This window comes from Leucopleurus acutus (assembly GCF_964270905.1).
Source record: "Leucopleurus acutus genome assembly, chromosome: 7".
Classification (NCBI taxonomy): Eukaryota; Metazoa; Chordata; class Mammalia; order Artiodactyla; family Delphinidae; genus Leucopleurus; species Leucopleurus acutus.
In genome coordinates, this window is record NC_139150.1 from 1,586,545 (window position 1) to 1,610,345 (window position 23,801).

The window sequence follows — 23,801 nt, forward strand, 5'->3', positions numbered from 1 at the left end:
CTTCCCTGCTCTGCGCCATCTGGGGGCTCAGCTGGGAAGACTCAAAAGTCGGTGGGTGACCCAGAGGGCTGGAGCCAAAGTCACCTGGAGGGCCCTTCACTCGCAGGTCTGACACCTGCCCAGGGACACCCGAAGGCTGGGCTGAGCTGGGCTGCCCATGACAGGCTGTCCACATACCCCCACGTGGGCCTGCATCTCACAGCGCGGCAGCTGGCGCTTCCAGGGAGCATCCCGGAGGCTGAGGACGAAGCTGCACAGCCCCAGAATCACGGGCGTCCCTTGGGCCTCAGGACCTGGTCACTAAGGCAGTCCAAAGCTAAGGGGAGGGAATTCGAGTCCGTCTCTCTTTTTTTTTTTTTTTTTGGTGGTTTTCAATTTCACTCCCTTGAGCACATTATCATTTTCACACATTTTACATTCTTTTTTTTTACATCCTTTTAAAAATATTTTTTCACTACAGTTTATCATATGATATTGAATAGAGTTCTCAGTGCTATACGGTAGGGCTTCGTTGTTTATCCATCCTATATTTAATAGTTCGTATCTGCTAACCCCAAATTCCCACTCCATCCTTCCCCAAGCCCCCTCCCCCTTGGCAACCATCGGTCTGTTCTCTACGTCCCTGAGTCTGTTTCTGTTTCGTAGACAGGTTCATTTGGGTCGTATTTCAGATTCCACATATAGGTGATATCATATGGTGCTTGTCTTTCTTTTTCTGACTTATTTTACTTAGTACGATAATCTCCAACTGCATCCATGTTGCTGCAAAGGGCATTATTTCAGTCTTTCTATGGCTGAGTAGTATTCCATTATATATATGTACCACATCTTCTTTATCCATTCATCTGTCGACCGACATTTAGGTTGTTCCCATGTCTTGGCCATTGTGAATAGTGCTACTGTGAACATAGGGGTGTGTGTATCTTTTTGAATCAGAGTTTTGTCTGGGTATATGCCCAGGAGTGGGGTTGCTGGATCACATGGTAGTCTGTCGCTTGATGGCGAGGTGACTGCAGGGCCCTTTACAAGGACTGTGCGGTCGCTGAACGCTAACGTGCCTGACTCCGTTGTCGGGACATTTGTGAGGATTAAACCCACTGTCACGGGGCTGGAAGTCACACTGGCCCTGCCCGAGGACTGGACAGTTAAAACATGACTGCGGGGCCTTCCCTGGTGGCACAGTGGTTAAGACTCTGTGCTCCCAATGCAGGGGGCCCGAGTTCCATGGCTGGTCAGGGAACTAGATCCCACATGCATGCCGCAACTAAGAGTTCACATGCCACAAGTAAGGAGCCAGCATGCCTCAACTAAGGAGCCCACCTGCCACAACTAACACCCAGCGCAACCAAATAAATAAATGTTTTTTTTAAAAAAAATGACCGCAGAGCAGTCAGCCCCTCCCCACACCCAAACCTGCAGGACAGCCTGATGTCTGGGGTCACTCAGCCTCTACTGTCCGGGCAGCAAGAGCCACTCCTTGTCTGGCCCCTGAAGTGACTGGATCCTCACTCCCTAGCAAGTGCAGGGACAGTGGAGGTTGCGGGTGGCTAAAGCCGTCCCAAACCTGGCAGTCTGCACCTTTAGCATTCCCCGTGCGCCCTGTGATAAATGCTTGTCTAAACCTGGGTGAGGGAATTCCCTGGCGGTCCAGTGGTTAAGACTCCGAGCTTCTAATGCAGGGGGCCTGAGTTCGATTCCTAGTCGTGGAATTAAGATCCCAAATGCCATGTGGTGAAGCCAAAAAAAAAAAAAAAAAAAATATATATATATATATATATATATATATATATATATATAAAACCAGGTTTAAACTAGGTTTCTGCAAAGGCAGAGAGTAGAGGGTTTGTGGGCCATCAGGCCTGCTGTAGGAGGCTACTCAGCTCCACGGTAACTCCAAAGCAGCCACAGACAACCAGGGAGCGGGTGCGATTCGGCCCAGGGTGCCCTGGTTTACGGCCGGGGCCTCGAAGCCTCTGATGGACTCAGGCGCTTCTCAGGCCCTTCACGAGGTATCACAGCGGCCGGCTCTGCGACACCACATGCACCGTCCCAGCAGGTGGCGCCAGGCCACTGCCCACAGCCTGGACACCCACGGGAAGGGCGGGGACAGGAGGGGAGGGAGGGATGCCTGGGGGGATGGAGGGCAGGAAGGAAACCCCCACTGAATCCCCACACCGGGCCGAGCCTGCGAACAAACACTGCACACTTCGGCGGGGCTCCCCCGGCCCTGCCACTGAGCTGGCTGTGAGGACAAGCCTTGTCTTCGTCCTCGGGGCTACTGAATGAAGCAACAGAACACAGCAGAGCGCATGGTCAGGAGAAGTACTGTTTGTGAAGCTTCTGGAGTTGTTTAAACATGTGCGTGTGTAAACTAGATCACAATGAAAAGATACATCTGACTGTGTGGGCCATGGTAAGAAAATTGAGCTAGTGGGAGAGGCTGGTCCATAAAGGTAGCTTTCGGGGTGTAAGAAAGGCAGGACTGAGAATCCCCCCTGCCAAGGGGGGGGGGGAGGGGTGGCACATAGTTGGAGGTGGCTTCTCAGAGGTGGGGATATTGATCGGGGTCTTAAAGGGTGAGTAGGAGCTCTTTGGGTGGAGGACAGGTAGAGGGACAGAGAAAGGAAGTGTGAAGGGACAAGTCATGGATAGAAGCAATGGGGCCTCCTCACAGACCCGGGGAGGGGGGCCTGTATAGGGCATCTCAAGGGGACAGAGCTGGACCAGGGTCTAGGGAAAAAAACCAGCACCCTGGGGTAGGGTGCAAAGCAGGGGGCCACTGTGGAAACCCAGCAGCAGAGAAGATGCATTTTAAGAATCACTTCTTAAAATATCCCTCTTCTCTCCCATCCTCTCCTGCTGCCACTTCGCCTGATCTAGAAACTTCTCAAAATTCTCTGGGCCCCTTCTTCCCCTCTCCAGCATGACCCTGCCAGACTCCTCACCAGCAAAGCTGCAGCTGAAGGGATAGGACCACACGTGCCCGCAGGCATCTGACCCCTTCCTACACGACAGGGCGAGGGTGTGGGCGGGTCGGGGTCAGGACTTGCAAGGGGAGGTGACGTGCTTGCAGGTAGGGGCTCCTGCAGGTGGAGGCTCTCCGCCCTGGCGGGTCAGCCGTCTTCTGTAAAGGATGCCCGAGGAGCTGGCCTCTATCAGAGCGTCCAGTATTCAAAACAGCGACCAGGACCCGCAGGCACTGGGGAACAGAACCAGCCGTTCCCACGTGTGTGCAACTAGCAGCTTCTCCACAATTGATAGAATTCAGGCAAATAGAACTTGCCGACTAAATCCAAGGCGCGTGAAGTTTCCCCCACCCTAACCTCGATCGGATTAAAATGTTTAAACACGTCTACACCGAAATCCTCATTCTCCTGGCAAAGGGCAACCCCAGGGCTCCGTGGGTGTCAGCCAGCCCGCCCTGACTCCCTACACTTGGGGACCTTGGTGTCCGTGGGTGGTCAACCGGCCAGTCTTCCCTACATTTGGGGACGTGCGTCCATGGGTGGTGTCACGCAGTCCGCTTCAGACTCGCCGGGCGGCAGACACGCAGGACCGCGGCCGATCTCGGGACCATCGGCAAGCGCTCTCCCAGGGCCGGAAGAACAGCTGCGCCCGTAGGGCCCGCGCCTGCGCACTGCCAACCGCCTCTGGTGCAGCGGCGCATGAGCAGAGGAGCTGCCCGGGGACCCCGCGGCGCAGGTCCGCTATCTGCGCCTGCGCAGGACGGGCCGAGGCGCCGGCGGCGTAGGCGGGGTGGTGTAGTCGGCTGGCAAAGTCAGGGGTCGCGCGCCGCGCCGCGCGCGCGCGCACGCACGCACGCACGTACGCCCAGGGGAAGCGCCGAGTTCCGGGCGCTCGGTGTCGGCACGGAGCTGGGGGAAGGGAGGCGCTCTCCGTGTCAGCTCGGGCGGAGGGGCGTGAGGGAAGTCCTACGGTGGCCGCAGAGGGACGGCGCTACGGCTCCCACGCTAGGCCAAACGCCGCCGGCCACCGGGCGCGGGAGCCCCTGGCCCTTCGGGGCGGCCCCGGGCGGGGACGCGTGAGGGTCCGGGCCGCGCCGTCGGCACCATGCGGCCGCCCTGCTCCCGGAGCCCCGAGGGACAGGGGGCCGCGCGGCTCGGGACGCCGGCGCTGAGAGGGCACCCGGTGAGCGGGCGGGGGTGGCGGGGCGGGGGCGGCTCCCGGGGGCGCTAGGGTCGGCCCTGCCTCCGGGATCTGGGGCCCGGCACCCCCCAGAAGCGAGCGCGTGGGTGCCGCGCGGACGCCCCGGCCCCGACCTGGAAGCCCGTGGCGCACATGCGTTGCCCGCGGCCAGGTGGCGATGGGAGGATGGCGAGCGGCCCGCCCGAGGCCGCGACTCCGCCGCGTGAAGGGAGCACCGACATCTGAGTGCCATTAGCTGCTGTCAGACCGCGTTCAGACCGAAGCCTGTGGGAAGGGCTGGGCCTGTGGGCAGGGGAGGGTGGACGCGCCCGGCCTCCCCCTCCTCCGCCTCCGGCCAGAGCACCACGTGGGCGGCCGGAGAGGGAGCTAGCAGAAATCCCCCTGCAGGCCCTCAGGCTACAAGCCGATCGACGGGACGCAGATGCCCTCGGCAGTGCCTCCCCGGAGCCTGTAACCAACTTTGCTGCTCCGATTTCACACGTCCCGAACTCCCAGCTCTGTGTTTCCAGCCACGATTCAGGCGAGCTATAAATGACACTTGCCAGGCAGAACTAGAGAACCACTTGCCGTTTCTCCTCTCCTGTGGCGGCCCAAGCCACAGGGCCCGTGCCCTGCGACAACACCACTGGCCCTGGGCCGCCATCCTCTCCGCCAGGCACGGGCAGCACTTGCCCGGAAACGTTCCATTTGCCTATAACCACAGCACCCCTGCGAGCCCAGCGCTCGACATCCCCGTTGTGCAGAGCAGGGACGGTCTCGGGGGGGGGGGGGGTGAGGTGACCTGGCAAAGGTCACTCCTGGTGAACGACAGCACGAGGGTTCAGGCCCCGCAGGGGAGCCCAGAGCCCGGTGCCGGCTGCCTGGTCCCCAGCACTTGGCCTGTCAAGTTGCTGAAGAGAACGGCCCCCGTCTGCCCTGTGGACACCCTCTCCCTCCTCCTGTCCTGTTGTGTGGCTGCCACTCGGGGACTTATTCGCCCTGGATAAAGCAGCCACAGAAGCGCAGGCAGGCATGGGCATCCCAGATCAAAGCCGGACGGTGAGTCCAGTGAAGGGGACTCGCCGAGCCTGGGGGAGGGGGCGGTTAGCCAGGGTTTCTGTCGGCCCTTCCTCGTGGGTCTTGGCGTTGACTGCCAGGGGGCCTGCGGCCACTGTCCTGACCCTTCTTCCCGGTGTCGCTGGTGGAATTTTGGTTCCCACGTGATTGGGGCTCCCTTTGGAGTGTCCTCGGTAGCAATTATGAAAAGAGTAACCCCGGGGGATGTGAGCGGATCCCAAGTCCCAGACTCGGTCTCCCTGCGGCCCCGCGCTGGCTGATGTCCCGGCTGACCTGGCTCCTCTCCGTGTCGCTCTCCCTGCAGGCCCACGCCTCCCCCGGGACTCAGCCTCGGCCTCCCAGGCCCAGGCACCCGCGACGCCTATGCTGACTGCCGCCCTGGGCCCAATGCCGGTCATGCCCATCCCCCGGCGGGTGCGCTCCTTCCAGGGCCCGCACACCACCTGCCTGCACGCCGCCTGCGGCCCGGCGCGCGCCTCCCGCCCGGCCCGCACCAAGTACAACAACTTCGACGTGTACGTCCGGGCACGCTGGCTCTACGGCTTCATCCGCTTCCTGCTCTACTTCAGCTGCAGCCTCTTCACGGCCGCGCTGTGGGGCGCGCTGGCCGCCCTCTTCTGCCTGCAGTACCTGGGCGTGCGCGTCCTGCTGCGCTTCCAGCTCAAGCTGTCGGCTCTGCTGCTGCTGCTGGGCCGTCGGCGCGTGGACTTCCGCCTCCTCAACGAGCTGCTGGTCTACGGCATCCACGTGACCATGCTGCTGGTCGGGGGCCTGGGCTGGTGCTTCATGGTCTTCGTGGACATGTGAGGGCGCCGCGGGCTCTTCCGGGGACGGTTTCTGGTGACCCGGCCGTAGATGCACCTGCAGTGGGCGCTTTTCTCGACGCGGTAGGTTGGGGCCCTTTCTGCCCTGTGTCAGAGGCATAACCCCCACCCCCGCCCCCAGCGCCTGCGTCTCTGGCTCAGGAAAGGGCTGAGACTTCTGTGAAGGGGACACTGGCGCCCTCCCTCCTGCTGGCCTTTCCTCGGACCCTTTCTGTGTGTGGTTTCGGTGCGGTGTCCCCTGCGCCACCTGCTTGTGGTTCCAGCCTGCACTTTCCAAGCTATTCCCGGGGCGGGGGGGCGGGGGGGGACGGGTATGGGTCCAGTCTGTACTTGGAGAGCCTGTGTCCCTGTCCCCTCTCCAGGGCAATGGTGTCACCAGTGGTGTTGGAGGTCCCCGGGAGGGGTGTGCTACCCAGGTGCAGATCTGGAGGGGAGATCCTCCTGGCCGCACAGCCCCCTCCTGTGCACGCCCGGCCCCCCGCCGTAGCCTTGGGGAAGCGTCAGTCTCCACCAGCTGGTGCACCACACTGCCACCAAGCTCTTCACTCTGCCCTGGGCCACCGAGTCCTCGCTCAGCCCAGGGACGCTCCTCCATTTGTTACCCTGAGAGGCATGGGGGTCCTGAGTCCCAGGCCGGGCTTCAACGGCACCTCGGTTTGCCTGTCAGTGCCTAGATCAGGGGCCAGCCCAGGGGACTGCCGGGTCCAGGGCACCACTCTTCAAGTGTGGATTTCTGGGGAGGCAACTCAGTCTCTTTCTGGCCTCAGGGGGCTTTCAGTCTCTTCCCCTCAGGGAACGTCCAGGTTCTAGACGTGTCTGTTGGAAGAAACACCTCTTGGAATCAGGGTTGCACCAGGGCTGGACCTCCGAGTGAGGGGCTCAGCGGCCCCTTTGTCCCTGCCTCGGCGGTTGTTAGAGCAGCTGGGAGTACAAAGCAAAAATGAATGTGGGCCAGGAAAGAACCAGTGGTCCAGGGGGGCTTCCGGTTGCAGAGAGAACATACCAGAGGGCCAGCATTTTGCCCAGACCCCTCACCGTGGCCTCCATCAGATGGGGACAGGGTAGCCGCAGGCCTTATGGGCAGGCGAGGGGCACTGAATAATTCAGCTGGGACAACAGCCAGAGGCGGGACATAGGGCCCCATATTGAGGGTGACAGGGAGGCTGATGCTACTTCACCCCAAGTTGTCCCCACACCCGCAGGCACGGGCGGTAGCCCCTTCAACCCTGCCTGGCCGGGTCCCCCAGTGGCCAGGGGGAGCTGTCGGGGCAGTTGTGTGCCACTGGAAAAAAAAGCCAAATCAGGTAAAGGAGGCAAAAAACACTTGGCTGTAAACTGTGCTCTTTAATTTGTAGCCAGCTTCTGTTGGACGATTGTCCACTCGAGGTCAGTGGACGGCTCCTCCGAGGGAATCGGGGGGTGAGTCTCTCCCGGTTACCTGGACGGCACGCAAGGAGCCGACCCACACGGACCCCACTTCTCGGCGCTGCAGAGGACGTTTTGCACCAAATCATGCTGTTTCCTAAAAGCTTTGTTCTGTGTTAGTTGACTCACGTTACTCTGAGGCCCCCTGTGAGGTGGGCACGTGTCCACGGGGCTGGGGCAGCAGGGGGGTCACGGTGGTGTGGACACAGAGCTGCTTGGTGTCTTGAGTGCCTGTGAAATTCTTTATGAAGTGAGCCACCTGCATTAAACTTATTTTTTTAACACATTGACAGCGTGACTGTTTGAAGCTCAAAACGTTTATACCTTTTTTAAAGGATATAAGCAGCCCCAAATGCCACAGATGCCGTTCTTCACGAGTCAGATCCGAACCTTGCAAAGCAGCCGTCTGCCATGCTGGAGAAGGAGTGTGATGGGCTGTAGGGCCCCCCTGCCATGAGTCCAGGCGCCCCACCGCTGGAGCCTGTCCTGGGGATTTGGCTGGGGTGGCAGCGAGAATTTGTCAGCGCTGGCCAAGCGGGGTGCCTGGTGAGGTCCAGGAGGGCTGAGTTCAACCAACAGGCGAGTGTGTATCGTCCTTATCAGACAGATGACGCCCTCAAGTGCCAGGACGGCAGCTGGATGGGGAGACGCTTACCCACAGGAGAAAAACTGGAAGGAAACCAAGGTTAGGAATCCTTGTTTAACCAAAAAGCAATTGGAAAAACGAGGGACAGGTTATTAGTTAGTATCTCTATTGTGTAGAGGCTTCCCTGGCTTCTGTGCAGGGGACACTCACGTTTCTCCCTTGCAAAGACTTCTTCCCACGTGGTGATGAGGGTGATGCCCTTCCACGCAGCCAGTGTGGCCAGAAAACGTGGCCCTGGAAGAGCTGGGGGTCCATGACAGAGCGGCGTAGCTGCCATCTCTGGAATTTTGTGGAACTTGACGTTTCAGAAAAAAACAATCCGAGTCCTTTTGGGGTTCAGCCTGTGGTGGCAGAGTTGGTAAAGCCCTCGCAACAGCCTCGGCCCCCCGAGCAGTGGCAGAGGGCCCTTGGGAGGGGCAGTTGGCTGCACGAAGCCTGGCCGAGGAGCGGGTGGGGTGCGGCTTCCCGGCCGGGAGACCCCTCTCGGGCGTGCTGGCTTCACTGCGAGCGGCTGGCAGTGGGCAGCACTGCCCCAGATCTGTCCTCTCGCCGCACTGGAGCCTCAGGTTTGCCCACCTTCTGCAGCGTCCACAGGCCTCCTGGCCTGGCCTCTCCTTGTCTTGCGCAGGTTGGAGTGTTTTCTTCAGTGGGTCTCTAGACCGGCGCTGTCCAGCAGGACTCGTGTGTGGTGCGGATGCTGTCTGCACCGTCTGGTGCGGGAGCCACCAGCCCGTCTTCCGGGCTGAATGAACCCGATGTGCCCCTGGGGGGACAGTCACCATTTTCAAAGAGCACACGCTGAGCCGGCCACCGCAGGGAGGCAGGGGCATTCTGCCCAGACTGTGCCCTAGTTACCGGTTCGGGCACCGTCCACAGAGGGGTCTCAGCCCGGGGACCCCGGCAGCAGCGCCACTGCTGGGGGGGAGACAGCACCTGGACGGTGGTGGTGACACCGGGCCTTGATTTTGGGAGTCGGGGAGGGTGGGGGAGGGCGGGCAGGCAGTGTGACCACAGAGAAGGGAGCTGGCCAGGGGAGGGGACGAGCAGTGCCCCAGCGAGAGCTGGGGGCGGGGCGAGGCCTGGGAGAGTCGGAGGGGGCACTGGGAGCCTGGCGGCCTGGGGAGAGGACGGTCAGATCTGGGGGCGGCCATCCCGGGCAGCAGGAGGTCAAGGCTGGGGCAGAAGCCGGCAGCGGTGGGGTGGGGGCGGGGAGGAGGGGAGAGGGGCTTCCCTTCAACAAAGAACAGGGCCTCGTGGTGGCCTCCTTTGCACCGGGTGTGGGGGCCTCTTGTTGGCCCGCCCGTGGGGCCGGCCCTCCCTGTGCTGAGGGACCCCGGCCCGGAGGGCGGGAGGGGCTGCCGGTGGGAGGTGAGCCAACAGTGGGAGGGAGGCAATGGCAAGAAGGAATTTCTAGAAGCCACACGGTTCTCTGAGAAAGTCCAGGTGCCGCCCAGGCCCCGGGCAGGGGTGGACGAGGTGCCCTCGAAGACGCCCTCTTCGTCCCTGTAGCTGCTGCTGGCAGCCCCGGGAGGGGATGGTAGCCGGACCCCCGGTGGGACCACCTCCCCGCCTGCCTGGGAGCACAGCCCAGCGGGAGGGACGCAGCACCCGCAACGAGGGCGGCCAGGGCGGGCGCAGCCCACCTCCGGACCGGAGCTTGACCCCCGGGCCGCTGCGGAGGAAGGGCCGTCCGCTGGGACCCGCCTGTGGACATTGATGTTCCCTGACCTTGAGAGGTCCCTGTCTGCTCCAGCGCCTGATTGGAGGAGGGAGGATGGCAGGGCTTGGTGCTGACTCAGCGCTTCCTTCCCTCGGCACAGGCCGGTCCTCTCCCTTCTCCCTTTTTGGTGTTGTTTGGAAAAGGCCCTCTTCCGGGAAGGTCCTTCCTCTCATCCCCCAGGAGGCCTGGCTCCTGCAGGGGCGGCTTTCCAGAAAATCCCCGGCAGCCTGACAGCTCCCCAAAGATGGAGGGCCCACCCCCCCATCCCCTCCCCCCGCCTCACCAGCATCCTTGCCCTGGAGGGGACAGGGCCACGCGGGAGCAGCTGATTCAGTGCTCGTGGGCCTGCCCCTCCCCCAGCCGCCGCCGGGCAACATGCCCAGGCAGGCTGGCAGCTGTGTCACCGGGGGCCTCAGGCAGGGTTGCTGTGGCTCTCGCTGTGTGGCCCGCACTGCACCCGGGGCGGGGGGTGGGGGTGGCAGACTGATGCTGGGAGGGCCTGCGCGCGCGGGCGGGCGGGCGGTGTGCCAGGCGCCCCGGTACAGGCACATCCACGGTCCGATGCAGAAGAGGCCCACGGGAGGGTGCTCGGGCACGGCCACCACAGCCAGGAAGTCAGCTCGTCCTCCTAAGAGACGGCAAGTATGCCAACCTGGCCACGTGCAGGCTCCCAGGAGCCCAGGGCGGGCAGAGTTCCCCCACCTCTGGCTGGTCCAACAGTGGTCACCTGCCGCCCTGACCCAGGTGACCCGGAGCCCCGGGGCAGGCACAGGCTGAAAAGGGCGGGTACTGCCACCCGTGCGGACTGGCCAGCTGATGGGAGCAGCCTGGGCCAGAGGGGGCAGGGCATAAGCCAGAACCCCCAAGGGCCCCGAATGACAGGCGGCCCAGGTGGACGCTGGGGCAGGCCCTGAGCCCAGGGCAGGCAGGTGCCAGCTCTGTGGGTCCCGTAAGATGCAGGACCTTCCTCAGCATCCCCGGTACAGGGAGGGCCATGGAAGTGGGGCGAGCATCCCGGGAACGGGGGGACGTTCGGGCTGGAGGGCCGTGCGGTCAGAGTGGGTGGGGCCTGGGGCAGCCGCGCCCGCCGCCCGCCCCGCCCCCCGCCAGCTTGTCCCTCTGGACACCGCAGTTCACCCCCGCCAACCGTGGTTGGTTAGAGAGTGTCTTCTTCAGACAAAAGCCCCGGCGTCCAAAGCAAGGGTCTGACCCTCGTTCGTTACCCGAGGGGACCAGGACAGTGCTCCGTTCTGCTTCCTTAGACACCAACGACCAGTCCTGGCTGACGCTGCATGGATGTTCATACAGAATCGATCAGTGCAGACTAGGTGGCCCCGGGAGCAGGCACACCCCGAGCTGAGGGCCCCGGAGGCTGGGCAGGGCTGTGGGCCCTTCCTTCCTGTGCGTGCGGAAGGGGCCGGCCGTCCTGCAGTGGAGGCCACCTTCCTGCCCTCACTGGGGTCAGGAGCCAGGCACCGGCTGGCCAAGGCCGAGATGGGGAGGCGGACGGTCTGGCCCAGGGCCGGGCACAGCCAGGTGTGCGGGGAGCTCCCACGTACAACCTGGGCCCCGCTGGTAGGAATGTTGCTGCGCACTGACCACCGGCTGCGCTTGTGAAGGGACTCGCCGGACCAGAGGACGGGTTTCCAGTTCCTTCCGGTGTGCGCCTGCGCCCTCTCCCCTCCCCCCACCGTGCTGCCACCTTGGCTGGCGGCGCTGGGCCTCGCTCCGGCCTGGAGCACCCCTGTCCCTTCTGTCCCGTGAGCCCGGGGGCCCCCCTGGCCCCACCGCTCAGCTCTGGCTCCTCCAGGCCTGGGCTGCTGCCCGGATGCCCACCTGTGGAGTTTGCTTTGCAGAACCGAGAGGGCCTCTGCCGCCTGTGGCTGTGGGCAGCCCTTCGATGATAGAAATCTGGCTTTTAAGTGGGAATTCGTCGTTACCACAGCATGGTGACGTAATGGTAGCACGAATTATTTGTATGTTTTTCAAACTGTACTGCGATGACCCTGTTTCCCCAGCTCCCTCAATGCCTAAAAGTGCCCCGTGAACACGACTGTCCTCCTAATCCATGGCCTGGGCTGACTCAGCCCGCGCTCCGTACCCACCCGTGTCCCGAGCAGACGGGCCACCGAGGCGCACTTCGGAGCGGCTGCCGCCATTTTTGACCCACCCCCCTCCTCTTGCCATGCGGCTGGCCGGTGCGTCCCAAGTCCTGTGTGTGCGTATGTACACGTGCACGTGCCTGTGTGTGTCCTCAGTTTCAGGTCCTACCCTGTTCACCCAGGATCTGAGCAGGGCAGGTGGATGGGTCCCAGCCCTGCCACCCTCTGCGCCCAGGGCTCCCTCTAGGTGCTCTTGGAGAGCGCTGGGGGGCTCGGGCCCCCGGGAATGGGAGGCCCCTGCTGGCCATTATCCACGTGCTCCTGCCTGGAAGACAGGGGGCTGTACTCAGCTGGGAGGCTGGTGTCCTGGCTCCGTTTGCCTTTCCTGCTTGGGGTCAGCTGGTCACTGTTGTCGGAGCTCACTCACGTGGGGAAGGGCCTTGCGCCCTGCCCCTGGGGAGGGAGGGGTTGCTTCTCTCCACCACCAGCTCCTCCTGCGAGATAAGGGGAGTCTGGACTCACAGCCCGAGTGGACGGGGCTGCTGGACACGGCTCTTCCCAGTGGGGCGGGGAGAGGGCTCTGGGGAGTACCGCCCAAGGCCAGCATTTCCTCCCGGGGCGGGGGCTGCAGAAGAGGGTGCAGCAGGCTCTGATGTCCCCTGCGACCCAGACCGGCCTGTGGCCAAGCTCTCCTGGCTCCCTTCTCCAGGAAGGTGCCGGGAGCCAGGGGTGGGGACTGCAGGCCCTGCTGGGGGGTGCAGATTGGATGGCCCTGGTCTTGACCTCAGAGACACGTCCCAAGGGGACAGCCTGTAGAAGGCCCTTCTCAAGGGGACCTGGCACTCTGCACACAGTGGTCGAACGAATGAGCGAGTGAGTGGATGGGGTTGTCCTGTCTCGGCCCTTTCAGGACAGAATATCGCAGGCCTGGTGGCTCGTAAGCAGCAAACATCTGTCCTCACACTTGTGGGGTTGGAAGTCCAAGGTCCTGGAGTGGGCAGAGTCGGTGTCTGATGAGGACAGCTTCCCAGATCACAGACGCCGTCTTCTCTGAGCCCTCACGTGGTGGAGGGGGCGAGAGTCTCTGAGGCCTCTTTTTTTTTTGGCGGTACGCGGGCCTCTCCCTGCTGTGGCCTCTCCCGTTGCGGAGCACAGGCTCCGGACGCGCAGTCTCAGCGGCCATGGCTCACAGGCCCAGCTGCTCTGCGGCATGTGGGATCTTCCTGGCCCGGGGCGCAAACCCGTGTCCCCTGCATCGGCAGGCGGACTCTCAACCACTGCGCCACCAGGGAAGCCCGAGGCCTCTTTTATAAGGTCACTACACTAATCCCATTCTTGAGGGTGGAACCCTCATGACCTAGTCATCTCCCCAAGGGCTCGCCTCCTAATACCATCACCTGGGGTCTAGGATTTAACGTATGAACCTGGGGGACACACACACACTCAGACCATAGGTGTCCCCGCATCCCCAGGGATCGCACTCAGTGGGCCCTCTACTTTCTCAACGACGGTGTCCAGGGTCACTCAAGGCCTCTGTAAGCTGGGTCTCAGGGGCGGGATGTCTCCCTCCAGAAATGCCCACGGGCATGGGTGCTTGCATTTTGCTGAGTTATTCCTGGAAAGGCGGCCCCACTGTTTAGGACCTGGCCCCCGGAAGTCCTTCTGCTTGTCTCACCTGGGTGTCTCTAGCTGCAGCGGCTGAAGCCTTTCCCAAGTCCTGTCTGCATCCTGTCCTCCTCCTCCCCGGGGAGCTTGTGCCCAGCTCTCACCTGCATCCTGTGGAGGCACTGACTGCCCCCCAAGCTGCCGTGCCCACCCTGGCATGACTCCGCGCCAGACCCTGCTGTCCTTCCTGGGAGGAGGTGAGTCACCGCAGCCGCCTGGCCCTCAGCCTTCTCGGGAGCAGGAGCAGTCAGCAGCTGCTTAACAGCTGCACTAAATGTTAGAGGGAAATTTAGGACAAAAGAGGAAGAAGATTGGAGCGTCCAATTTAAACCGAGGGGAGGCATCCAGAAACCAAAACGGTGCTGCCCTAATTCACGTGCAGAGAGAGCCACGGGTTTGCAGCTTCTAACGAGAAACCAGAATACTCACCCAGTTTCCTTCTGTGCGAGGGACCCAAACTCGCCTGCCCAGGAGCCTCAGCCGGCCCGGGGCACCGCAGGCCCCTCACTCTGGCCGGTGCACCTGCCCTGCAGGCCCGGTTGAGGCCTGGAGGGGATGGGCAAGGGGCCAGAGGCACTTGTGCAGACAGGTGCCCCACCCCCAGCTGCACCTCCAGCCCAAGGCCACGCGGGGTCTGGGAGGCAGTGCCTCACCCTAGCAGTCCCGGACTCCTGCGCCCCAGCTGTGGGTGCGCTCTTGGACAAGGCTCCCAGCTGGAGAAGACGGTCCAGCGGAAGCAGAGGCTGACCCCAGAGAAGGGCTTTCGGGGAGGAGTCTGGGGCCAGGTGAGCAAGGCTTAATCCCCAGAGTAGCCTTCGGCAACCTCCTGCCCCTAAATGAGGACCCCACCCTCAGCGGAACTGCCAGGCCCGGCTGCTGCGGGCTGATCTGTAAGACAGCAAGAGGGCAGGAGGTGGGCCTCTGGATCCCCTCCCCAACAGGGGCCCAGCCCTGAGCTGCAGGCTTGACGTCACACCTGCTGGCTTTGTCCACCCGCTGGGCCCTGACTCAGCCTCCAGGCTGGAGTGGGGTCTGTGTGCTGACACCGGGTCCCTGCCAGGGGTGTTTAGGGATCCCCGGTTCTCCGAAGCCAATCTGTACTTCCATCACAGACCCGTGCTGGAGCCACAAGTAGGACCTGAAAGGGGTGGGCACTCCTGCCCGGTCTGTAAAGGGAACTAACAGAAGGAAATGAACGCCGCTCTGCCTGGGGTTTGGAAGGGCAAGGGCGGTGGATTACGTGATAGATAAACGGTACTCAACCCGGTGCCTGCTCAGTCCTTCAGCTGTGAGTAAAATGCGCGGGGCAGGGGCCCCTCCCACTGTAGAGACTAAAGAGGAGGGAGCTTGGTAGGCTGTCAAGGAGAGCGGCACCATCTCCAGGCGTCCGCACCCCTGCAGCCTGCCTGGGGCCAGGCTACGCCCGACCCAGTGGCTTGCTCAGGTCGGGGCAGGGGTGAGAGGAGCAGGCAGGTCCCCATGGACACAGGGCGAGGTGGCCACACTCTGCACCCTCAGCCTCCTCGCTCTGTGTGGCCGATACTCAGCCCGGCTCCTCCCTCCTGGCCCTTCCTGTGTTTTATGGGTTTTTTAAATAAATTTATTTATTTATCTATTTTTGGCTGCGTTGGGTCCTCGTTGCCGCGAGTGGGCTTTCTCTAGGGCTCTAGGCGCACGGCCTTCAGTAGTTGCGGCACGCGGGCTCTAGAGTGCAGGCTCAGTAGTTGTGGCTCATGGGCTCAGTAGTTGTGGTGCACGGGCTCAGTGGTTGTGGCGCACGGGCTTAGTTGCTCCGCGGCATGTGGGATCTCCCTGCACCAGGGCTTGAACCCGTGTGCCCTGCATTGGCAGGCGGATTCTTAACCACTGCGCCACCAGGGAAGCCCCCCTTCCTGTGGTCTGTAGGCACCTAGTTCCCGGGATCGGCTTTTCCTGCACAGAAGTGCCCATAGGGCTTCGTTCCCTGGACACTGGCAGATCCACGGCCGTGAGGCGGGAGCTCCCTGATGAGGCTCGGGCTCCGGCGGCGATGGGACCAGGGACAGATGGGGACTTGGCTGTTAGCACAAAGCCCAGGCCTGAGCTAAGGCCATATCTGGTGACCAAAAGACCTACCCGCCCCTCCCCCAGGCTGGACGCCCCGCTCTGGCAGCCTGGATCTGAGCTGCCGGGTCCTTGCCCGGAACTTCCCAGGGTAAAAGAAAGATGACACGGGGATGGCAATGGCCAGCAGGGACTGGGGCCGTGAAACTGAAGGGCAGAGCTGGATTCGGTCATCCCTGCCATCCCAAGCGCCCCGGGTACAGACAGTCAGTGCCTCAAAGTGCAGGGACCTCACCTCCATCCATCCTCCTGCCTGCCGGCTCAGGGCCACGCTTGTCAGTGACCTGCTGTGGGCGTTGGGCCATGGCTCCCCTCTCTGCCCTGATTCCCTGAGGGTCTGCGTGGGAAGGTCTCACTTGGGTCGGGCTTGGAGAGCAGAGGACCCTGTGCGTCCCTTCTCTGTGCCTACCCCCTAAGCAGAGAGTGGGTGTCGGCCCCTCCGTGGGACCTGGGAAACAGGCAGGAGGCCTCAGCTCGTCCCTGAGCCAGACGGCAGGTGCGGCAGGAGGTGCGGCAGGAGGGGCGGAGCCGCGCTGGGGTGTCCCTCGGGCTCCCCACTGCCCACCAGGCCTTGGCCAGGCCCCACACCATCCCCAGAGGCCCAGAGCCAGCTTGGGCAGCACCGCCCCTCCACGCCCCTCTCCCAGGGTCAGGCCATGCCTCTGGTGGGTCCAGGAGCAGACAGAGCTGGAGGGGGCTCAGAGAGTGACTCGGCCATCACGGGGGCACTGCTGCTGGGCACTCGATTCCCAGAAGTGCAGGGCTCCGTGGGGACCCCCCCAGCCCAGGGCGAGGGATGACCCCAGCCCACGGTGAGGTGTTAGGAGTTCAGTGAAGCTGCCGCTTTGGGGGAAGATTCCCAGGGCCAGGGATGGCCACGAGGACTTTGTTACCCAAACCTTATGACCCCCTATGGAGCAGGTGAGGCTGCCCTTGGAGAGGCCCAGGAGGTGCCAGGCCCACGTGTAGCCAGGGGCACGGGAATGATGGTCCAGCGGGGTCAGAGGCCAACGGGGTCAACTGGACATGTCACCTCCTCCCCCCGCGGAGGCCCCGATTCACAGGGCCTGGGGCAGCATTCAGCCCCTTGAGTACCACCTTGGGGAGCGGGCCGGGTGAGAGCTGACCCCGGGCACCTGGGGGCGAGTCCGGCCCCTGCCCTTCGGGGAAGGCTCTGCTGATGGCCACGCCCGGTGGGCCTCCCCTCAGTTCCCTGTGTGGACCCCATCACCCCGGAGAAGGAATGATTTTTAGTCGCATGAGCCTCAGACCCCAAGCACTTGGTTTTCCTCACAGGACCAGACCGGGATCCAAATCCTGGGGCCAGCACTCTGGGCCGGCCTCAGGTGGAAGCCCCGGGGCGTGAGCTGCTGTCTCAAGTGCAGACACCAGACTCTGTGTGTCTGCCTGGGGTCTGAGCTGCCAGAGCATCTCCCCGGCCCAGCCTCCCATCCATCCCCCGCGTACCCTGGGCACACAGCTGGCAGGGCCCGTGAATCCCAGGCAAGGGCTCGGGTCCTGCAGCAGGGAGGGCAGGCCAGGCCGGCCCCAGGACGCTCCCCACAGACCCCGGCGTGGACAAGCGCACCTCAGACCCTAACGCGCACACCTGTCACCTGGGGCCCTGCACTCTGTGATTCGTGTATTGAGGCCTGGGCCGGAGGGCAGAGGGGAAGCACAGCGAGTAGGGGACCCAGGACAGCAGCGTGGCTCAGGAAGTCACTAGAAGGTGTTTGGAGGAGGAGGGAGGGTCGGCCGTGTGGCTAGATGCCAAGAGGTCAGGGCAGACCATGTGACCGCCGGTGACAGCGGGGCCTCCGTCCCCGAGCCTTTGACCCCCAGCTGAGCCTGGTCTGACTCCCCAGGGCCTCGACACAGGAGCAACAACTGCTACTTGTCATTTCCACGGGGGCTTGATTCCCCAAACTGTTCTCCCACCTCCCCATCTGGGGAAATGGCCATCATGGGCCACCTTCCCAGCAACAGTCTGAGCGCTGCACCCCCGATCCCTCGGTCCTTCTGGCTCCCCCTCCAGATCCAGTCCATGCCCCTCAGCCCTCCCTGGACCCCGGGAGAGGCCCCAGCGGGTCTAGCAGAACATTCTCCTTTGCCCAGCAGCCAGGAGACCTCTTCATCTGCAGGCGGGTCAGAACAAGGCAGAGTCCTGGCCCCGCCCCTCGCCGCCTGGCCCCGCCCCCTCGGAGCCTGTTCCTGGTGGTACCTGGATCCCTGCTCCCTCGGCCCTGCCCACCTGCCCCCCCAGCCCCCGGGTCTCCTCAGCCAACAGCCTCCTCCTCTCAGTGCCCCGCAGGGCCCTTTGTTTTTTTCTTGTGGAAAATATGCATAACATAAAATCCACCGTCTTGACCACCCTGCAGAATACAGTTCAGGGGCATCGAGCACATTCACGTTGTCGTGTAACCATCCCCACATCCGTCTCCAGGACTTTCTCGTCTTCCCAAACTGACACTCTGTCCCCACTGGGCACTCACTCCCCATTCCCCCCACACCCCCGCACCGAGCCCCGCCCCCTCCTTTCTGTCTCTGTGGATGTAACTCCTCTAGGGCTTCCTGTGAGTGGATCCTACAGGATCTGGCCTGCTGTGTTGGGCTCACTTCACTCGGCACAATGTCCTCAAGGCTCATCCGTGCTGCAGCCTGTACAGAATTTCCTCCCCTTTCTAAGGCTGAGCAATATTCCATCAAAAGTACCACATATACTACATCTTGTTCATCCCTTTGTGGACACCCAGGCTGTTTTCACATTTTGGCTGTTGTGAACAGGTGCACACGTCTCTCGTAGACCCTGCTTTTAATTCTTCGGGGTGCACACGCAGGAGGGGGGTTGCTAGATCATACGGTAGCTCCACGTTTAATTTTTTGAAGAACGGCCCACGGTTCTCCACGGCAGCGGCACCGCTTAAATTTCCACCAGCGTTGCACCCTCGTCTCCCGACATATCCTCCCCAGCGCTGGTTATCTTCTGGGTTTTTTGTTTTTTGGTTTTTTTTCTAGCCATCCTAATGGATGAAGTAGTATCTCACTGTGTGCACGGCACTTTTCAGTCCGTGATATTTTGGGGTTTTTTAGCTGTCTGTCTCCCTGACTAGGACAGCAGCCCCAGGGGAGCAGCCCTGGCCCATCACGTTCTCCAGGGTCCCAGGGCTGACACACAGCAGGACTTCCAGGAGGACCTGATGTCTGGAGACAGGTACCTGCTCGCTCGCCTGCAGCCCACCCAGGCTGCCGGAGCCTCCCTCTGCGCAGGTCCTGTCTCTTCTTCCTGATTAAACCATCTGCTCCAAGCGTAGCAGTTCAGCCGTGAGGAGGGGGCCCAGAACTGTGAGAGCCAGCTGGGGGGTCGGGATGGCTTCCCCGAGGGCCCAGGTGAATTACCCGGGCCTGAAGGATGAACCAGCCGGAGCTCACTTGCCAACGCTGGAGAGGAGGTGCCCCAGGCAGGGGAATTGCAGGTGCAAAGGTCGTGCGGCCGCAGGCACGGGGGAGCAGCCGGCACAGTCAGGCAGCCTGGGTCCTGCGAAGACAGTGTGCATGGGTAGGAAGAGGACCAAGGCTGCGGAGTGGCCTGGTGGGACGTCACTGATCACAGAAGAGACACAAAGTGGGGTCTCGCCAGCCTTTCTCTCCACTACATCTACCCCCACTCCGCCCCCCACTTTGTCCTTGGGCATCACCCTAGTCCCCAGCTCCCGTGTCTGCAGTACAACCGGACTTTTCCATCGGATGCACAGAAGTTTAAGAACCACACCCCCTCCATGGGGTCCAGTTGCCACCCACAGGGGAACATGGGCTGGCTGGGGGCCTGGAGCCCTGGGAGTCTGTTCCCAGATTCACTGCAGGACAAGCTTGGTCCCAGTTCTGATGTAGGCGGATGCCCCCCAATGCAGGCTTTGCAGGGGATGACGGGCACCTGGCAGGCAGAGCCAGGTGCCACTGGGCACTGCAGGCCACACCGGGCTTCAGAGCAAGCTCAGCAATGACACTGAAAAGTGCCAACAGGGGCTTCCCTGGTGGCGCAGTTGCTGAGAGTCCGCCTGCCGAGGCAGGGGACACGGGTTCGTGCCCCGGTCCGGGAGGATCCCACGTGCCGCGGAGCGGCTGGGCCCGTGAGCCATGGCCGCTGAGCCTGCGCGTCCGGAGCCTGTGCTCCGCAACCGGAGAGGCCGCAGCAGTGAGAGGGCCGCGTACCGCAAAAAAAAAAAAAAAAGTGCCAACAGTGCCCACAGGTGCCCACAGGTGCCCGCGGCCCAGCACGGCCCCAGAGGGGAGTGGAGGGACACCTGGGGGGCGGCCCTTCCCCAGGGGTCTCCCTGGTTCTGCAGAATATCTGCCAGAGAAACAGCAGAGGCAGTGGAGTGGGGGCCAAGGGGCCGGGGGTGGGGGGGCTTATCTCCAGGAGGCCAGGCTGCCAGCCGCTTTGTCGGAGGATCTGCGGGGGCGGGGGAGCCCTTCAGACTCGCCTGCCCCAGCCAACACCTCCCCAGCGTCCCGCCCCTTGTGCTGGAATCCGCACACAATGTGCCCCTGTGGGCAAACGGGATCTCCAGGCTCCGCCAGGAACCCAAGCAGAGATGGTTTCCCCGGGAGGGCAGCTGGGGCCTTCCTCGGAGAGGTGCCCAGCCTGACCGGCCTGTGCAGGGCTTTGGTTGGTGGGTAGCCTGGGCCCTGGGTGGCCGGGGAGGTCCGTGCCCGCTGTCCCGGGCTGTCATCGCCCTGAGAGGCTGTGATGGAGGGCAGTCCCATGCTCCCCTCCAAGCCTGGGTGGTCACCACCTTGGGGTCCTGGCAGACTTCCTGGGGGGGCTCCTCAGGTGGGCCGAAGGATTGGTATTAAGAGAGGGGGTGGCCTCGATGAACCCCGAGCCGGGGACGGGGTGGGCAGAAACCCAGCTAAACTGGAGGGCCTGACTTCTGCGGGTCTAGGGGAGGGCGGGGGCCCTGCTCAAAGCCCAACCGCGAGTGGATGGCCTGGTTGGCACGGCGCGGTGTCCTAACAAAGAGGTGCTTTGTGGGCTGCTGGCGTGCGGCCGCTCATGGGGTGGCCAGGGCCCCTCTCGGAGCCGGAAAGGGAGCCTCACCCCTTTCCTGACAGTCGCCTGGTGTGGGGTGGGGGTCTTCGCTGACTGTACCCCTGCCGGGAACACAGATGCTCCGATGCTTGCAGGAAAACCCCCCACGAGCCCCTCCCGATGAAGGCCCGGGAAGCCCCCACCTGGGGGCCGCTTCCAAGGAGGGACTGGACCTGGAGTCAGGTATCCCCTCTGCCCCAGACCTAGAGGCTTCCCCTGAGAACGTAAACGCTGGCCATGCCACCCCAGGCTTTTCCGTGTCCTACTGGCCAAGGTCAAGCCAGGAGGCAGACAAGCCTCCCTTTGCTCTCTGGGCTGCCTGGGCCAAGGGGCTGTCTCGGCTGGGCGGCTGGCTCTCACGCAGGGCAGCCGACAGGACCCTCGTGGAGAAGCACTGCTTTCTCGCTCTGCCGGTTTTGACGCTGGAGTCTGTTCTCAGCCCCGCAGTCCTGGCCGAGGGTCTGACCCCGGGGTTCCCCGCCTGCTCCTTCCCTTCCTGCCGACCGGGCACCGTGGACACTCTGAGGACGGGAAAGTGGCACCGAGAACTCAGGCAGGTGGGTGGGGGGTCCCGGCCCGTCGTCAGTGAGCACACAGCACCCCTCAGGCACTCACACTCTGCAGATGTCCGTGGGCCTCTTGTCTGTGCGTGGTACCCCCCAGGGCCGGGGTAGTGGACGAGACGGGGGCTGTGAATGTTAGAGTGGATTAGTACCAGGGTTGGGTCAGGGAGAGCCGACTGGCAATGGCCCAACTGGCTCTTTCATATGGGAGGGTCAGGAAGGCCCACGGTCCAGGGACATCTGGGCAGAGACCCAAAAGAGGTGATAGGGTAAGCCTTAAAGACACTGGGGGAAGAAGGTATAGGCAGTGGGAACAGCAGGTGCAAAGGCCCTGGGGCAGAAGGATGCCAGCATGTGGAGGACCCATGCAGAAACCAGTGGGGCTAGAGCTGGAGAGCGACCAAGCGGGGGTGAGTGTAGCGTGAGGAGCCAGGTCCCGGCCACTGTAAGGACTTGCGTTCCGAGTGAGAAGTGAGATGGGGGCCGCCGAGGGACCTGAGCTGGGGAAGCTCATGATCTGACATGTTTAGAAGCATCTCTGTGCTACCATGTGGTGACAGACACAGGCAGGGGCAAGAGAGGGCAGACGGGGAGGCCAGTTATGGGGCTGTTGCAGTGACCTGAGAAGGGGGGGGCGGTAAGAAGTGGTAGGATTCCTGACACAGCCTTGAGGCAGAGCTTTCAGGACTGGGGTATGAGAAAAGTGAGGAGAATCCAAGGTTGGCCTGAGCTGCTGAAGGATGGAGCTCCCAGAAGGAAGAGCTGTCATTTGCTGAGGCAAAGGGCGTGTCGGGGGGGCAGTTTTGGGGCACAGTCAGGGTCTGTTCAGCCGTGTCACACTGAGACATCTATCAGCCACCCAAGTGGACAGCGGGGAAGCGCCTGGCTAAGTGAGACTTGGGCTTGGTGTGTTTCACGGGTCTTAATGCGTCTTCGAGATGAGCCTTGGGTGGAGGAAGCAGCCTCTTCCCAGAACTGGTGAGGCCAACTGGGGCAGACCCGCCCGTCTGCATTCGATTTCAGGGATCCCTGCATGACCACAGCCCCCAGGGTGGGAGCCCCGTGCGACACGGAGCCCAGGACAAGAGCAGAGTGAGCAGAGCCTGGGTGCATGGCGCAGCGGTCTCAGCTGACTGGTGTGGACACGGGGAGCCCGGAGGAGGAAGGCGTCCCTTCAGGTCCCTCCTCCACAGGAGCCCGGCTCCATCCGGCCGCTGCTCCAACAGGCCTCCGCTGAGCACTCGGCCACCTGCAGGACTGCCGAAGCAGCACCTGGCCGGCTACCAAACGCTTCCACTGTCCAGGGAAGGACAGACAGGTGACCAGCCCTTGCTCCCAAGTGCACCCCGAGCCCCTGCCCCCGACACCCTGCTCAGCAGTTCGTTTGCAGATTTCCCTCTTGTGACCACCCTCTTTCCCCAGCCTGACGCTCTCTGGATAAAAGGGGGAAACTCAAGCTGCAGGCCATGAAAGCTCAGGACCAGAGGCCAGGCCAGGCCTCCCCGAGCTGAGAAAACCCTCGCTGGCATCTTGGGGGGTGGCGGTGCTAATCAGATCCCGCAAGAGGGGGCTGGGGCCGCTGCCAGGCCTGTACACCAGCCGGCCCAGGCGAATCGTCTGTAACGTCTAAGAGTCCTAAGCGTCAACAGGTGGAAACACGGGGCTTTGCAGGACCGCGCCCCACCCTGCCTGCTGGGGGGCCCGGCGTGAGGGACCCCCAGCCCAGCTGCATTTTCTTCCTAAGCTGCATTCTTCTCGTAAGTAAAACAGGAATAGAGAACCAGCTTTATAGAACTGTTGTGAAAATTAAGTTAGATAACACGCAGAACATGTAGCACAGGCCTGGATTTTAGTAGGTATTCAGCGGTAGCGTTGAAAGTGTGCAAGTGTGGTTTACACGTGCACACATGCACGGTGAAACTGCACCGAAGCCCCTTATCCTTGGGACGGGTTTCTGGTTATCTGTTGTCTTCTAAAAACTTATCAACACTTTCCAAATGTCCCTCATCAAAGAAGAAAGAATCTCTTTAATAGTTAGAAAATACAAGAGAGGAAAACAACTGGAACGTGCAGATTTGCGACCAGCCCCCCGGGCGAGTGTGTTCCCACCGGGAGTGTGTACAACAGTCAGCACCCCCGCCCAGCTTCACCTCTAGACCCCATCCACACGGTGACCCCAGCCCTGGGCAGGGGAGGACCTTGGTGCCTCGTGGAGGGCTTCTCGAGTCCTGACCCCTTGCCTGGAAGCAGCTAGATGTTCTGCTCACAGGTGGTGTTGGCAGAAGGCCCGGTTTCCCAGGGCCCCGAGATCCTAAATAACACTTAGTAGCTAGCTGCAACCTTGGGGCTGCTGAGCTGCCCTAGGCCAACGCATGGCCTCCCTCCCGGCCCAGGGCCTCAGCTGGTCCCCAAGCCGAGCAGGTGGCGTTACCTGTCACTCT

At 62.3% G+C, this 23,801-nt stretch overlaps 1 protein-coding gene across 1 annotated transcript; it reads left to right on the forward strand.

Moving 5' to 3' along the window:
• Positions 1 to 5,111: 5,111 nt before the first annotated feature.
• TMEM250 (transmembrane protein 250) lies at positions 5,112 to 7,758 on the forward strand. The gene is made up of 3 exons (XM_082842278.1): positions 5,112 to 5,205; positions 5,528 to 6,110; positions 7,403 to 7,758. Exon 2 carries the CDS (start codon positions 5,587 to 5,589, stop codon positions 6,028 to 6,030), a length of 444 nt encoding a protein of 147 aa, XP_082698404.1. The 5' UTR covers positions 5,112 to 5,205; positions 5,528 to 5,586; the 3' UTR covers positions 6,031 to 6,110; positions 7,403 to 7,758.
• The last annotated feature ends 16,043 nt before the right edge of the window (positions 7,759 to 23,801 follow it).

Bases quoted from the DNA above. Each gene is read 5' to 3' on its own strand.
- TMEM250 (XM_082842278.1), top strand. From the start codon at position 5,587: ATGCTGACTGCCGCCCTGGGCCCAATGCCGGTCATGCCCATCCCCCGG.